Here is a 15,642-nt window from a genome sequence, read left to right as displayed (position 1 = left end):
AGGTTACTTTTGTGAGGAAACACATTCCCTGCAGGAGAACTCCTGCACAGACAAAAATCTGATCATGGCAGGGTTACAGAGAACACAACAGACTCACAACCACCAAAGCACAGTCACAGGAAACAAAGCAAACAAGTTGTAGGCAAAAAAAAAAAATAAAAATACTTGAATGTTTTTACCTACACACACTACTGGAGTATACAAATTTAAAAAAAAGAAAAAAAAAAAAGAAAAATAAAAGTTTCTGTAGGGAATTTCCAGTCATTTTGAAAATGAAAGATATTTTTTCTTTGAAAAAAAAAAATAAAGTCCAAAGCTCCCAGAGGCTGTTTCTCAGCTAGAGTAGCTGACAGCTCAGACACACATCCATAGAAACTGGTATTTTACCTACAATGACTTTCCTGTCTCTCCAGTTTGTCATTTCCTGAAGTCTCCTAAGTAGCTTTTGAACTGACACCTCTTTCCTCTCACACATCTACTAAAACTCCCTTGTTCATCCCAGAATCTCCTGTGCATGAAACTCAACGGGCAGAACAGCCTTTAGCTGTAGCTAGAAGATGGTTTCAGCCTCTGGATTCCTCTCTGAAGAATAAAAGGGTATGAGTTACATACAAACAGCATCTACAAACACAGTGCACACGGAAAATGGGGTGAAACAGGAAAGATTTCCAAGGCTGATCTAAGGCTCCATCCTCAGCCCACCTTCAAAACTTGTTCCAGGCAATCTGACACTATGCAGGGACACCAAACTACTGGGAGAACCAGAAGTACTGCTAAAAACCCCAGCCAGGGGTCTTGGCCTCCCTGAAATCCCACCCAGACTCTCACCCATGGAATTTATCTTCAGATTTCAGCTCTCCCTACGAGGTTACTGGCAGAGAACAGGACAAAGCTTTACTTGCAAACCCTGGGATTTTTAAAGCATGATGAGAATTCAAGTTCTATTCCACTTCACATTTATAAGCAGCATCATAAGAATGCTACTCTGTATGCCCTTGGTATAGACAGCACTGAAGAGAAATATAAATAGGAGCTATTGAGCAAAGTTTGATTTCAAACTAGAATTGCAACAACCCCTTGCAATTTGGAAACATGAAACAGCTCTTCTGATGTCTCTTTTGTAAGCAAAGAGATAAAAGGATCTTGCTACAACCTAACATCCTCCACCAGGAAAATGGAAAACCTATCATCAATTTTTTGGGGATATGCCTGAAAGGCCAGGCTGGACAATGCTACCCCAATGCTGTTTGCCAAGGAAGAGGCAGGAATGATTGGAGAGCCATCAGCCAGGAATAAGTGCTACTTTGGGTGGTTTTCCCTAAGTGTGAAAGTTCAAGAACTCTGTGTTTGTCAGCAGTGCTGTGTGTGGGGACAGCACCCAGTGCTGTTGTTAATCTAAAGGACATTCCAGCTGCAGGATGCTGCTGCCCAACTCTGCTGCTACTTATGAAAATGAGTAACTGACACGCTCTAAGACTCAGAAAATTCAAAACTAAAATTCTTCCTGGTCCTCTGTGGCAATCTGGAAACATCTGAAAGCATTTCAGTTAGCTTGGGCAATCCTAGAGTCAGAGCCAAGGTAGCTAAACATGGTGGTCACCAGCTCAGGGAGGTCATAATCGTGTTTCCAACCCCAATCCCTGCGGGCGTTGCTGTCGTCAAAGTTCATGGGCCAGCTGTCAGCTGCAGGGAAAAACAAAAAGAAAAAGAACCAAGAAAGGTGAGGTTTAGGAAAAATGTCTCTGAACTTCGAGATGTTTCATCACTACTATAAGACTTGAACTGCACAGGAGGAATTTGTCAGTTCCTAAAAAGAAAAGAGACTTTATTTTGCCCTGATGTTTTTTTTCTCACCGGCTGCTAGGGAAGATACTAACCTATGGCTTGCCTGACTTGATCCACGTTGTAGGTCACCTGGAGCTCAGGGACATACTTCTGCACCTCCTGGGCCAGCTCCTCAGGAGTGAAGCTCATGGCATTGATGTTGTAGGTCCTCATGGTCAGGGCTTCAGCAGGAGCCTCCATGACCTCCAGCGTGGCCTTCAGGCAGTCGTCGATGTACATCATGGGCAGCCGGGTGTCTGGCCTCAGGTAACACTTGAATTTGCCAGACTTTATGGCATCATGGAAAATCTTGACAGCATAATCTGGGGATGAGAAGGATGGATGTGTATGATGTGTGTTGTGCACTTCATGACAGTCAAAAAAATCTCAGATCAATCCCAAAGTCTGCTGTCCCAAATCTGGCAGCAGGACTGTGTGATATTCACCATGAAATCACAGAGTGGTTTGGGTTGGAAGGCAGCTTAAAGATCATCCAGTTCCAATCCCCTGCCATGGGAAGGGATGCCACTCACTATCCCAAGTTGCTCCAAGCCCCTCAACCTGACCTTGGACACTTCCAGTGATCCAGGGGCAGCCACAGCTTCTCTGGGCCCTACCACCCTCACCCTCCCAATATCCCATCCATCCCTGCCCTCTGGCAGTGGGAAGCCATTCCCTGTGTCCTGTCATTCCAAGTCCTTGTGAGAAGTCCTCCCCAGCCCTGTCATGCAGCAGCCACTCACCAGTTGTTCCCCCCCCAGGCTGGGAATCAGCAGAGATAATCCCTGGGTACCTGAGGCAGCGGAAATCCAGCCCATAGCGGTAGTGGTAGTACTGGGGAGGGGAGAAACACAGAGTCACACACCAGCAGCTGCTCACACACCCACTGATTCCACAGAAAACCTGACACTGGATGAACCTTCAGCTGTCCCAGAACAGGGAGGAAAAGAATTACTGAGCAATCCCCATGCCCTGCCTGGCAGCTGATCTCCCTGCTTGCCCCTTTCCAGGTCACCCCCACATCAGTGGATATGGATTTTTGACATGGATTGTCATGTTACTCATGTAGGGCCTGCAATGTTCAGAAGCTGAACATTCCCAAGTTTGTCAGATTTCCAGGATAATACAATCCTCAGGACTTTCTTATACATAAGGAAACTGTATAAAGATATCAGCTTAAAAATGCTGTTTATAAATAACTACAAAGCCAAAAGAGAAGTTGTGCATGTACAGACTCCCAAGGCTTTGGCTTTAAAGTCTTTTTTTGGAGAGGAGGAGCAAAAAGTCATCATTGTGTACCTGCTGTCACAAGGCTTTGTGCACTGTCCTTTCTGCAGTGCCATTGACACTGGCACAGAGGCCAAAGCCATAAAAAAACAGAGAAAGAAATGACAATGAAAGTCAGCTGTTTGCCAGCTTCCCATGCTTTGTACTCTTCCAACAAAACTGAAAAATATTTAACCTTCAGAGCTGCCTCAGACTATTGCTGAGTACTAAAGTCTGAAGGAAGGAAAAATGGGGAAAAGAATTAGCGAGGAATCCTAAAAAACAGTGAAATTCCAATCATAGAACCATGGAATGGTTTGGAAGAGACCTTAAAGAACATTCCAACCCCTGCCAAGGACAGGGACACCTTCCACTATCCCAGGTTGCTCCAAGCTCTGTCCAACCTGGCCATGGATGGGGCAGCCACAGCTTCTGAGAGAAATGTGTTTCAGTGAAATTCTCCCAGACCTTTCAGGAAATGAATAAAATAAAAAATTCTCACTTCTCCCATGAGCTCAGCGTGGACCTTGGAGACTCCATAGATTGTCCTTGGTCTCTGAATGCAGATATCAGGAGTTGGATCTCGAGGAGAGGTGGGTCCAAAGGCTCCAATGGTGCTTGGAACAAAGAGCCTCAAATTATGCTCAGCTGCAATATCCAGAACATTGTGTAAACCTGGGGAAAAAAAAACCAAAACAACAGAATTTATCAGAATATTTCTGCCTTCTCAAGCCATTGTGGGAATTACAGAATATTCTCAGCTGGGAGACACCCATCAAGAGGATCCAGTTCAATACCAGGCCTTGCAACAATCCCACCCTGTGCATCCCTGAGAGTGTTAGCCAAACTCTCCTGGAGCTCTGGCAGCTTTGCCAATGTCCCCATTCCCTGGGGAGCTGTTCCAGCACCCGACACCCTCTGGGGAAGAATCTTTCCCTGATATCCCTTCCCCCAAACCTCCCCTGGCCCAGCTTTAAGCACTGAGAAGGCAGCACTCACCAGTGATGTTGACAGCCCTGGCCAGGGGCACGTTGGCCTCTCCCACGGCGCTGAGCAGGGCGCTGTAGTGGAACAGCCACGTGATGCGATTGTTCACCACGATCTCCCGCAGGTTCTTGTAGTCCAGGATATCAGCAAAGATAAAAGGGCCTGGAGGAGATGGAGCAGTGGGGAATGGGATGTGCCTTGGGTTGTGACAAAGGATGTGACAGAAATGTGTATGCTGTCACCAGCTGTTAAACCAGCTGGGGCAGTGCCCCTGGTCTCCTAGCACATATTCTCTGCTAATGGGCCATCTTTAAACCAGCTGGGCAATCATCTTTATCTTTCCACAGCCCATCCTCCCTCCAGGAGATATCTCCTGTTCATGGCCACTGAGTCCCAGTGCATGGCTGATAAAATTCCATCATCCCACTGGGAGATGCTCCAGCCAGGGCAGGAGCCAAGCCTTTCCTACCCAGACAAAAACTGAGATTTGGAACACCAGAGCAGCCTTTCCACTGGATTCCAGAGGAAAACTGGACCTTTCCACATCATCCCTGCACCTTCAGAGGAAACTGCACCTTCTCCAGGAGCACTGCTCCAGCTGAACCACATCTGCCCCTGCAGGAGGATGCAGCCACCATGGAATGGGACTGTGCCACCACCCTGACTGACTGACTGTGTCAGCTTGGATTCTGACTCTGGCAGGGTTTGTTCTTTGTAATACTGTATTTCTATTTTAATTTTCCTAGTAAAGAACTGTTATTCCTAATTCCCATCTCTTTGACTGAGAGCCCCTTAATTTCAAAATTACAATAATAGTTTGGAAGAAGGGAGTTTACATTCCCCATTTCAAAGAGAAGCTGCTGCCTTTACTGGCAGACACCTGTCCTTCAAACCAGGACAGGCTGTCAGGAATGCATGGAAGGAAGGTTCTGCATGAAGCTCAGGCTGCTGTTTCTACCTAAATACATCACTAAACAATGATGCTGAGAGAAAGTTTTAGCAAGTTTCCAACAAAAATCAAAGAATCTTAAATCCTACTCTGTATCCACCTCATAATACAAATTCCCTGAGCATGTAAAAACAAAGCACAAGTTTCATTTCCAACTTCCTCCCTCTTTTTACAGCAGGAACACAGCATGCCTCAAATAGTTACTGAAAGTGGAAAAGCAGCAGTGAAAAAATACAAAGAGAAATATTTAGGAAAAAGGAATAAGAGAAGAAACCAACGTCTTGGTAAGATTTCAAAGCAGGGAGGTGTTATGCAGAAGGTTTGAACAGCAGCTTGTCAGTGTAATCCACTTATCACTTTGATAATTAGTTTATGAACATCAGAGATAAAGTCAAGATTTTTTTTTTTTATTCCATGTGCTTCCCCAGTCACTTACCACTATAAAAAACATTATCTGCAGGCTTTCTAATGTCAGACAAGATCACATTGTTCTTTCCAAAGCGTTTCCTGTGTAAAAAATACCCACAGGGAACAGTGAGTCCACAGCTTTTGGAGATAACCCATCAGTTGCTATTTTGTTTTGCAGGAGTGATAGCAGAGGAACAATATTTTCTACAATAAAATCAGGTACTGCACTAAACAAAAAAAAAAAAATAAAAAAACAAACCCCAACAATCCTTTAAATGTCAACATAGTATCTTAAAAAATGATAAAGTGCTTCTAGTAGCAGTCAAGGCCTGCAAATGGATAGAGAACTTTGTTAGAAAGTGAAAATATGTTGGGAAAGGGACTTTCCTATCCTTTTCTTACTGGAAATTTTATCCAGGGGTAACTTACTCCCCTGCAGACAACAAAGAAGCCACTGGGATTGTTGGAACTGCAGCTACTTTTATATTAACTAAGCAAATAAAAGAGAAATTGTGACCAAGGCTGTTGGACAGAGCAAATCTGGGGGCATTGGAGCACATTCTGGCCTCCCATTATTTGGAAACTTTTAAAATATATCAAAGAAATTTTAGAAAATATCCAAACTGCCAGAGTGTAAGATGCAATGAGTCTGCTCACTTTTGGTCTTGGTCCAAATGCCCTCCAGCAAAGACTGTGAGCAAATGATAAACTGGAGTTGAGCTGGATATGGACAAGGGAGAGCTCTTGGGGCATTCCACACTTCTTGAAAAATATTAAAAAATGAGGTAACTGTGTTTGAGGTGGGGGAAGAAGGGAAGGAAAAAGAAGGGAAACTCTGAGAGTTCAGATTCTGAATACTCCCATTTAACTAGGAGCAAACAACTCAGCAGAAATCCCTTAGACAAAATCCTGCTATTTAGGGAATCATGACCAAGTGACACATAAAGTACATCAGGAACCCACAGAAAGCACAGGAAGGACAAATAAAATTATAGTGAAAATTTAATTATAGAATCATTAAGGAAAAGACCTTTAAGATCATCAAGTCCAGCCATTAATGTTATTTACAAAGCCGAGAGGCAAAAACAACATTTGAAAAATAGGATTTCTTTTATAAACAACTTTCCAGACAACTATTGCTCCTAGAAGTGATGGCTAAAGCTGGAATTCTTCACTCAAGAGGCAAAAAGAGCATTTGAAAAATAGGATTTCTTTTATAAACAACTTTCTAGACAACTATTGCTCCTAGAAATAAGTGATGGCTAAAGCTGGAATTCCTCATTCACAGCAGCCAGGGAATGGTGACCCACCTCAGCAGCTTTGCAAGTCCCACACCGAGCTGGCCAAGACCACCTAAGAGACAAAAATCAGAGGAAAATGGGGGTTACAATGCAGAATTCCATTATTAGCCAAGAATTAGCATGATTAGAATTAGTATGATTCTCAGAGAGCCAGGAAGCTTTTATGCTTTTTTTCTCAAGGAGCTGGTTTTGGAAGAGTTCTGGATTTAAAATAGGAAAGTTCACATGGGACTCTGATGGGAAAGATCATCCCAATGCCAGGATATTTGGGGTATTTTTACTTCCAGAACTGTGCTGTTTGTGGAGGGAGGGGAGCAGAGGGACAACAGGGCTGAGAAGCAGGAGCCCAGCTGTGGGGGTCTTTCTGTCACAGTGGATGGGTTTTTTCCAGGACAAACTCAGTGGCTTTGCTGAGGCTGCTCTGTTACAGTTGCAGTTTATTATGAAGGTGTGGATATAGGGAATCTTGCTAGGAACTGCTGCCAGCAGCTCAGAGCAAGATGGGGGGACAAAAGAGAATGGGAGTGAGAGAGCAGGGAGGGTAAGGGAGGAGGAGAGTGAGAGGTGAGAGTGTAAGAGAGAGGTGAGGGGAGTAAGGAGGGTGACGGGTAATAAGAAAGAAAGGAGAGGGAAAGAAAGGAAAAGAGAGAGGGAGAGAGAGGAAGGAGGAGAGAGGAAAGAATAAGAGTGGAATGGAGAAGAAGAAGAGGAGTAAGAGAGCAATTTCTCATTTACAATACAATAAATCTTGTTCTCTTATGAATATTCTAAATCTTACTAGCCAATCTAATACAAGATACAAATTCTATAACATTTACATACAGCCTATAGGAATCTTTGTATTACCATAGTGTGTTATACTTTAAACTCTAGAAAACCACCCTTTTGGACTTTAACAAGATATTCTCTTGACCTTCAGACCTGCTTGTAGCAGGAATCATTGTTTCATCAAGAAGGGATTACCTTCAACTAGCCATTCCATTGTCTTCTAGTTATTTAGTAACTGAGGCTTGGTGTCTCAAAAGTGACTTTCATTCCAACCTCATTCTCAGAATCTGTATATTGATATTTGTCAGGTTTAACCATTTCATCCTTTCCAACACCCAGCTGTGCCAGGAATGCTGACCTGTGATTAGCACTCGGGGGTGATCCGACTCGGAGAATGTCACCGAGTGGAAACTGGCATCGGAGGCCACCTGGCGTGGGGACACCCCAATGGCCCTGACAGGCACCAGGGACACCCCACAGCCACAGCCAGAGCTCTGCAGCAGCTGGCTGGCAGCTCTGCCCAGGTTCCTGATGATTGGCATCTTCTCCTTTCAGGTGTGCTGGGAGGAGAGAGAGAGAGAAAAGGTGAGTCACGAGTGATTCAACGCTATGAAATGCTATGAAACGCTCCCCCAGAAAACTCTGCTGGGATCCAGAGGAATTTGATGCTAGTGTATTGCCTGGAGTGAGCTCAGGAAAATATCCACAGTGCAGGAAAATGGACAGGGAGAACACTGTGAAGCTCAAATTTAAACCTTTTTTTAGAACATTACCCCAAACTGGGATTTTAAGCATAAATACAGAATAAAACAAAGCTGCTGTGATGCCACGTTTGGAGTGGAAGTTTTGCAGGCTGCTGTGAATAAGTAAAACTCCTCAGGATTGCATCAGCAAGAGCAGCTGAGCCAAGGAGGCAGCTGGAAATCTCTTGGGGAAAAAAAAGAGATTTATTCTGATTTACTATTTAGGATTGATACCCAGAAAGCAAAAAAAAAGGGGTGGCAGGGCTTAGCCAGGACTTAGGAAAATGTCCTGATTATTTCACATAATTATAATTCATTCTGTGCTGCATTTGAGTTTGGGTTCTTTCTCTCCAAGTCTTTCAAAGTGGGGAAGGAAATGCAAAGTACCCCAAATAAATGGCACCTGCAGCCACAACTGGTCATTTCTGTGGTGCAAATTTAATTCTCTCAAATAAAATCCTCAAGGCACAATCACTTCTTTTTTCCTTATCCCCTCTGAACAATGAACAATTTTTAACCCTTTCCCAAGGGTCCAGAATATGTAAATTCCCAGATGGAAGCATATTTTAAACATGCCTGATGAGGTTACCCTGTCAAATCCTTTCTTGGGGCATATATTCTAAAAAGGAGAGCCAGGTAGATGGAATATCCCCACAAGAAATTGCTGCAGATGAACTCCACTTGCAGAGAAAAGCAAACTAGTGATTAATGTGGGTGTTCCTTTCACTTCTCAGGTCACCTGACTGAGAATGTTCTGGTACTTGAGGGCATTTTGCTATTTAAATACAGATTTGCTGAACTGCCTATTGTCTAGCAAGACAGCCCCATGAAATTGCATTATTAAAAAAAACCCAACCATTTAAACTAATCAAAAAGACTTGTTCTGAGATGCCCAGAGAAGTGATGGGAGTGCCCATCCTTGGAAATATCCAAATTCCACCTGGACACAGATCCAAGCACCAGCTCTCATGCTAATCCCTTCCTATTTCAGCATGAAAAAATAAAATCTGCCAGCACTGAGACTCACTGGTGTGCGTGACAAAAAATTTCCACTCCAAGTACCTGAAAAGGCATTTTGAGCTCTGCAAAGTACAAATGAAAGTTGGCTGTGACTAAAATTGGTTTCCCCATGTCTGGGCTGGTTTTTGCAAACATACCTGGAGTGAAACCACAAAGGCTTAAGCTGAGAATTTACTCCCAGGTCTGACTCAGAACAGTAAATGCATTTTATACCAGGAACTGAAACAGCCAGGCAGCAGAGCTGCTGCAAAAACCTCCAGTGATTACATTTATTTCTATTTCAAATACAAAGGGGGGAAAAATACCAGGTGTGATTGGCTACTAAAGTTGCCATAAATGAACAGATATATAAAGAAATCAGTATTATGCCTTTAAAACACTTCCACAAATAGCTGAAGTCAGCCCCACACAGTGAGTAACTTTCAAAAGCAACTGAGACACTAAAGCCCATTCTGCTAGATCCAAATTTCCCATCTGAAATAACTTCCAGGAGTTATTAACAGCTCTGAACACACCAAAAAAAAAATTAATTTAACTGATGTAAAATAACTTAAATGTTTATAGGCTTCCCTTTTTACTATCTCAAAGAGGAATACTTCTGTTAGGAACTGAGAAGAAAAAAATAATCTACATAATATATAGATATAATTTATAGTGGAAAGTGTCTTTGCCCATGGAACAGGATGAGCTTTAAGGTCCCTTCCAACCCAAACCACCCCATGATATATTTTCAAACCTCCCTCCCATATCCCCTTCTGAACAGTTTCTGTCCCTGATCTCATTTATCAACTGAAACTGATATTGAAAAAGTGTTAGCAAAAAGAGGAAGCTTTATCCTGAAACAAAGTTATTTCCCCCACACCACTCATTTAAGCCAAAAACCAAAGCTAATTTCAAGGATTAAGCAATGGGATTGCAGCTGGAATTTTCCCTCTCCTGTACTCACCTGGGTCTCAGCTGGTGGCAGAAGGCAGAAGCAGAGCAGAGAAGGCAATTTATAGGACACTGCCTCTTTGGAAAGCCAATCAAAACCTGACAGAGAGTAGGAGTTGTCCCACACCTTAGGGGGAAAAAAAAACTGGAAAAAAAACCAACAAAAAACATATGTTTGAGAGCAGCAGCAGCCAGGGATATCACTGTTCTCTCCTGGTTGATTTTGAAATGCCTGGAAATTTGGGATAGGCAGGGAAAGGGCTCTGAAGGTGCACAGGCAACTCCTCCAAGTCCCAGAACCAGCCAGCCCCAGGTCATGGCTGAGGGACAGAATTTAAACTAATTAGTGGCAGTGCAAAAGATTAGTAGAAAGCAAACACGTGTTCCAATGTACAATAATCTGCCTGGGATAGCAGGAAATTTCTGGGGTTTGTAAGAAGATTAAAGGACGGGGAGAGGGGAAAAAAGGGAATAAAAAAAAAAAAAGAAACATTCATAAAATGACATTTAGTGAGTGAACTGCCAGCTGCTGATCCTCTGCGAGGCTTCCAAGGTGTTACATAAGCAACACCTGTTGCTCACATAAAAGTCAAAAATGTTTATGGAGACCAGCAGTTCTTATAAATTAGTTATTAATAGAGTGTGACAGTGATAAGAAAGATAAGGAAGTCATGGGCTTGGTTTGGAAAGTCCCAGTGCAAGCTTCAAAGAAAATGGGAGAGAGGGAGGAAAGAGAAGTCAAAGCAAACCCCAGAGCTCCCAAAGGATTTCTGGGGCTGCTCAGCTGCTGGGATGCCCCTCCCTAAACCAAAGAATCCAGAACTTTCTTCTTTCAAAGGAAATACAGGGACTCTGCAGGGCACAGAATCTCACAGATTCCCAGCCACATCCTCAGGAACATGGTCCACAGCAATGCACTGAGCTCCAAGTTCTCAACTCCCATTTGACTCCAAACCTCACAGTTTCTTCTTCAGACCTGCAGATTTGTTTATGCATTGGGGAGCTCCTCTCATTTTCCCAACTGCATCAAGAGCTTGAGGAGAAAGACAGCACCTTCCTTGGGTATCCAGAAGATGAAACCACTCTGCCTATGGGAAAGCCTCTCTGGTGCCCAAATGGAAATTCCTTTGGATTGCTGCACTTGGGAGCAACCAAGCTGCAAAAACTACGGGATATTCTCAGCTCGACTCCAGTGAGTGCTGCCTGCACAGACATTCCCTGCTGGCAATTCCTCTGCTTCCCAGATCCCCCCAGGCTGGGACTCTGCGTCCCTGCCGCTGTTCCCTGGCAGGGGGGATGTGCCAGGGTGGCCAGGCTGGAGCTGTTCCCTCTGGCAAGGAAATAACTTTTGAAATAACCTTGACACACGCAGGGCTCCTGCCCCAGGGGTGACGCACGGCCGGGGATGAGGCCGAGCCCCTCGGGGAGCTGGCCAAGAGGAGACGTCAGGGACTCGCTGGAAACCTGACCCCAGCCACCAAAAATAAACATGCAAAAAAAAAAAAAAAAAAAAAAAAAAAAAGAGATTACGCAGCTGCTGAACAGCGTGAAACTCCCCGAGCAGGTAAGGGAGATTGGTGCAGAATGTTCAATGTGTCCTGGGCAGGGTGGGCAGCAGGGGAAGGGGGGATTCTGCCCCTCTGTTCTGCTCAGGTGAGACCCCACCTGAAAAGCTGCTTCAGCCCTGGGGCTGCTACAGTAAATCCAGAGGAAACCATGGAGATGCTCCAAGGGCTGGAGCCCTCTGCTCTGGAGCCAGGCTGGGTTTGCTTATGCATTGGGAAGCTCCTCTAATTTTCCCAACTGCATCAAGAGCTTGAGGAGAAAGACGGCACCTTCCTTGGGCATCCAGAAGATGAAGCCACTCTGCCCATGGGAAAGCCTTTCTGGGGAAGAGAAGGATCCAGGGAGAGCTCAGAGCCCCTTGCAGAGCCTAAAGGGGCTCCAGGAGAGCTGGAGAGGGACTGGGGACAAGGGATGGAGGGAAAGAACAAGAGGTAGTGGATTTAAGTTGAAAGAGAACAATTCTAGATGGGATATTGGGCAGGAATTGTTCCCTGTGAGGGTGAGGAGGGGCTGGCACAGAGTGCCCAGAGAAGCTGTGGCTGCCCCTGGATCCCTGGAAGTGCCCAAGGCCAGGCTGGATGGGCTTGGAGCAACCTGGGACAGTGGAAGGTGTCCCTGCCCATGGCTGATCTTTAATGTCGCTTCCAACCCAAACCATCCCCGGTTGATTCCCTGGCACTGCACCCGGCACAGCCTCCGCCACGGGGCCGCTGCGGGTGATGGGCACCAGCAAAACGCGCCCGCTCCCAGCGAGTCCGCGGTACCGGAGCACCGAACCGCCGCCCCGCTCCCGGAATGTCCCCACAGTGTCCCCACAGTGTCCCCACAGGCGGGGGAAGCCGCCCCTCCCCCACCTCATTCATTCTGTGGCGCCGGGAGCGGGGCAGCCCCGCCATCCCAAATTCCCCAGGCCAGTTCCCCAAAGCCCCTCGGTGCCGCAGCCCCCCTGCCCTGCCCTGCCCTGCCCTGCCCTGCCCCGCTCTGCCCGGTTCGGTTCGGTTCGGTTCAGTCCCGTTCTCACCCCGCTCCCGCCGCCGCCGCCCCGTCCCTCAGCTCGCGCCGGGTCTGACGTCAGCGGCGGCCGCCGCAGGGATTGGGCGGTGACGTCACACGGGCGTGATGTCACGCGCCGTGAGGGGCCCCTCAGGAGCTGAGGGCGGGCGCGGCCATGAGGGACACGGCGAGAGGGAGCGCTCTGAGGGACAAGGGGCGTTAAAGATCATCCCAGCCCACCCCTGCCATGGCAGCGACACCTCCCATAGCCCAGAGTGCTCCGAACCTTCCAGCCTGGCCTGGAACACTGCCGGGGATCCAGGACAGCCGCAGCTTCTCTGGGCACCCTGTGCCAGGGCCTGCCCACCCTCACAGGGAACAATTCCTTCTAATATCCCATCTAGAATTGTCCTCTTTCAACTTATAGCCATTCACTCTTCTCCTGTCCCTCCATCCCTTGTCCCCAGTCCCTCTCCAGCTCTCCGGTACAGCACCACAGCACTGGTCACAAATCCCAAATCCCTGAATCCCCAAATCCCTGAATCCCTAATTCCCAGAGTCCCAGGATGGGTGAGGTTGGAAAGGAGCACTGGATGTCATCTGGTGCCACCTCCCAGCTCCAGCAGGGCCATCCCAGAGCTCAGGGCACAGGGCTGTGTCTGGATCACTCTGGAATATCCCAGTGAGAGACTCCAGCCCCTCTCTGGGCTCTGTTCAGGGCTCAGTCACTGCACAGTAAAGAAGTTCTGCCTCCTGTCCAGCTGGAACTTGCTGGGACACTCAGGGACACTCAGGGACACTCAGGGACACACAGGGACACTCAGGGACACTCAGGGACAAACAGGGACACTCAGGGACACTCAGAGATGAGGTTCCCTCTCAGGATCTCCTCTCCAGGCTGCACAGCCCCAGCTCCCTCAGCCTTTCCTGGGCAGGGAGATGCTCCCATCATCACCTTTCCATCACACCAGCACAATTGTCTCTCCTAGGCTGCACCACCAGCTCCTTGGCTGCACAGATGTAGTACCCAAATGATCTTTGAGTTGCTAAAAATCACCTCTGCATTTTTCAAATTTCCTCTGCTGCCTTCACATCCTTCCGGTGGCTGTTCTAAAACTCACTGTCCCTTGCTTAGATTCTGGTTTTTAGTGTTTCTGCTCTTACTGAGGTCACAGCAGCTGGGCAGAACCTGTTAGGTTTTACACTGTTTCCTAAAAGTTCAATAGAAGTTGATATTTCCTCCTTTCCCATCAAGGTCAGTCTCATGTATATGGCCAACTCCTAAAAGCAGAATGAGCCAGCTGGTTGATCTCAGGTGCAGAAACCACCATTTGCTCAGCCAAGAGGCATTTTGTTGGAGCAGCAATCATTGTTTTTGTGCTCTCTGCACAGCTGACTGGTGGCACCGTGCCCCAAAACTGGAGATCCACCCTGCTATCAGCACCCACACTCACAGCTGCTCATCAAACTCCTGGGCAGCCCTCAGCATATCACAGGGCAGACCTGCTGCCTGGCTGTGTGCAGGAGATGGGTGTGGCTGTTCTGAGAAGAAAACTCACCCTACCAATGCTTTTTTTAAAAATAGGAAACCATGAAGAGAATAGAGTTGGTGGAGCTTCATGTCCACAGTGAGGACCCCACTTGGGTGAGGCTGATTCTGCTGGACTCCACAAGGGAAAACTGAAATAGCCTTAGAAAGGGAAAATTCTTTGATATCTGGAATAGGATGGCACTTTCTATTGGATACATTTCTTTTTAAGCTGTTTGGGAACTTGATAATTATCTAGAGGACATGAGTGCTGGAATGAGCACATTCTTCATGAATGAAGAGAACTGAATGTCTGGTGGGTTACAAACCCAGGTTCAGCATTTTTGGATCTCAAACACAGGAATGTGCCCTGTGAGGTGACAAATGCAGTCCTGTGTTGTACCATGTCCTTTAGAGCTATTTCTGCTGAGGTTTTGGAGCTGTGCTTCTTGCTTGCAAGTTCTACCTTTCCATTTTTTTTTTCCTTTCTGGGGAATGATTCTTCACTTGAAGCCTCTCCAGCTCCAACTGGTAGCCTGACAAGGAAGCTGTGGCTGCCCCTCTCCTGGCAGTGTCCAAGGCTGGGCTGGACAGGGCTTGGAGCACCCTGGGGTAGTGGAAGGTGTTCCTGCCATGGCAGGGGTTGGAACTGGATGGGCTTTAATGTCCCTTCCATCCCAAGAGGATGCTGTGTGGAGGCAGCAAGGACAAAGTTGCAAATTTCCCAGCCAAGGATCCTTCCAAAGAGGAGCTTTACATGGCCTAGACTGCAGAAATCCAGAAACACATCATGGTTTGGTGCAGTCCAGACATTGCCTGATCTCTTAGACAGCCAGTAAAGCTACATGGAGCAGGAAGTTCTTAAGGGACTTCTTAATGAGCATCCAGGAGGGATTAGAGGGCCTGAAGCAGTTTATGTAAAGTGTTTGGAGTTAAATCTGATCCCATGTCACACTTTCTAAATCTCCAAGCAGTTCTGCTGTGATGGGGTTTTGCAGCCTCAGAAGCAGGGCTTGATATGGGCTTCCTAAATTAGGGATAGAATCATAAAATATTTGGATTGTTAGAGTTGGAAGGAACCTTAAGGACCTTCCAGGTTGTTCTGCTGTTTCTGGCTGAGGGAGTGGGTGACTTTTGACATCACAAGGAGATGCCCAGAGGGGCCATGAGCATTGTTACCCTTCTCAGGGGAGCACTGGGAGGATGTGGGGCAGTGGGATGTCCTCTGAAGGACAGAGTGACAAACTGCTGGCAAGCAGAATTCCATGTTTGATGCACCAGTGATTTGATCCCAGTTTGATCCAGCAACTCTTCAGACAGAAGCTGATCAAATCCTCCTTTCCCTGAGCTGATCCT

The 15,642-nt window shown here is 46.5% G+C and overlaps 1 protein-coding gene across 3 annotated transcripts; it reads right to left on the bottom strand.

Annotated features, from left to right (window-relative positions):
• Positions 1-296: 296 nt before the first annotated feature.
• LOC306798254 (L-threonine 3-dehydrogenase, mitochondrial-like) lies at positions 297-12,992 on the bottom strand. Of its 3 annotated transcripts, XM_079298223.1 has the most exons (10): positions 12,787-12,992; positions 10,213-10,326; positions 7,862-8,063; positions 6,745-6,787; positions 5,463-5,533; positions 4,090-4,239; positions 3,593-3,765; positions 2,568-2,658; positions 1,878-2,147; positions 297-1,683 (listed from the first exon to the last, which is right to left on the bottom strand). In XM_079298223.1, exons 3-10 carry the CDS (start codon positions 8,043-8,045, stop codon positions 1,544-1,546), a joined length of 1,122 nt encoding a protein of 373 aa, XP_079154349.1. In that variant the 5' UTR covers positions 8,046-8,063; positions 10,213-10,326; positions 12,787-12,992; the 3' UTR covers positions 297-1,543. The 3 variants fall into 3 exon arrangements, with proteins under 3 accessions (XP_079154349.1, XP_079154350.1, XP_079154351.1); XM_079298224.1 differs by lacking the exon at positions 12,787-12,992 and having other exon boundaries at positions 10,213-10,344; XM_079298225.1 differs by lacking the exons at positions 10,213-10,326; positions 12,787-12,992 and adding an exon at positions 9,309-9,398.
• Positions 12,993-15,642: the final 2,650 nt, after the last annotated feature.

The sequence above is a fragment of the Erithacus rubecula genome (assembly GCF_903797595.1).
Source record: "Erithacus rubecula genome assembly, chromosome: 2".
NCBI classification, from domain to species: Eukaryota; Metazoa; Chordata; class Aves; order Passeriformes; family Muscicapidae; genus Erithacus; species Erithacus rubecula.
The sequence above is the reverse complement of the archived record's forward strand: the minus strand, read 5'-3'. Positions and strand labels throughout refer to the sequence as shown.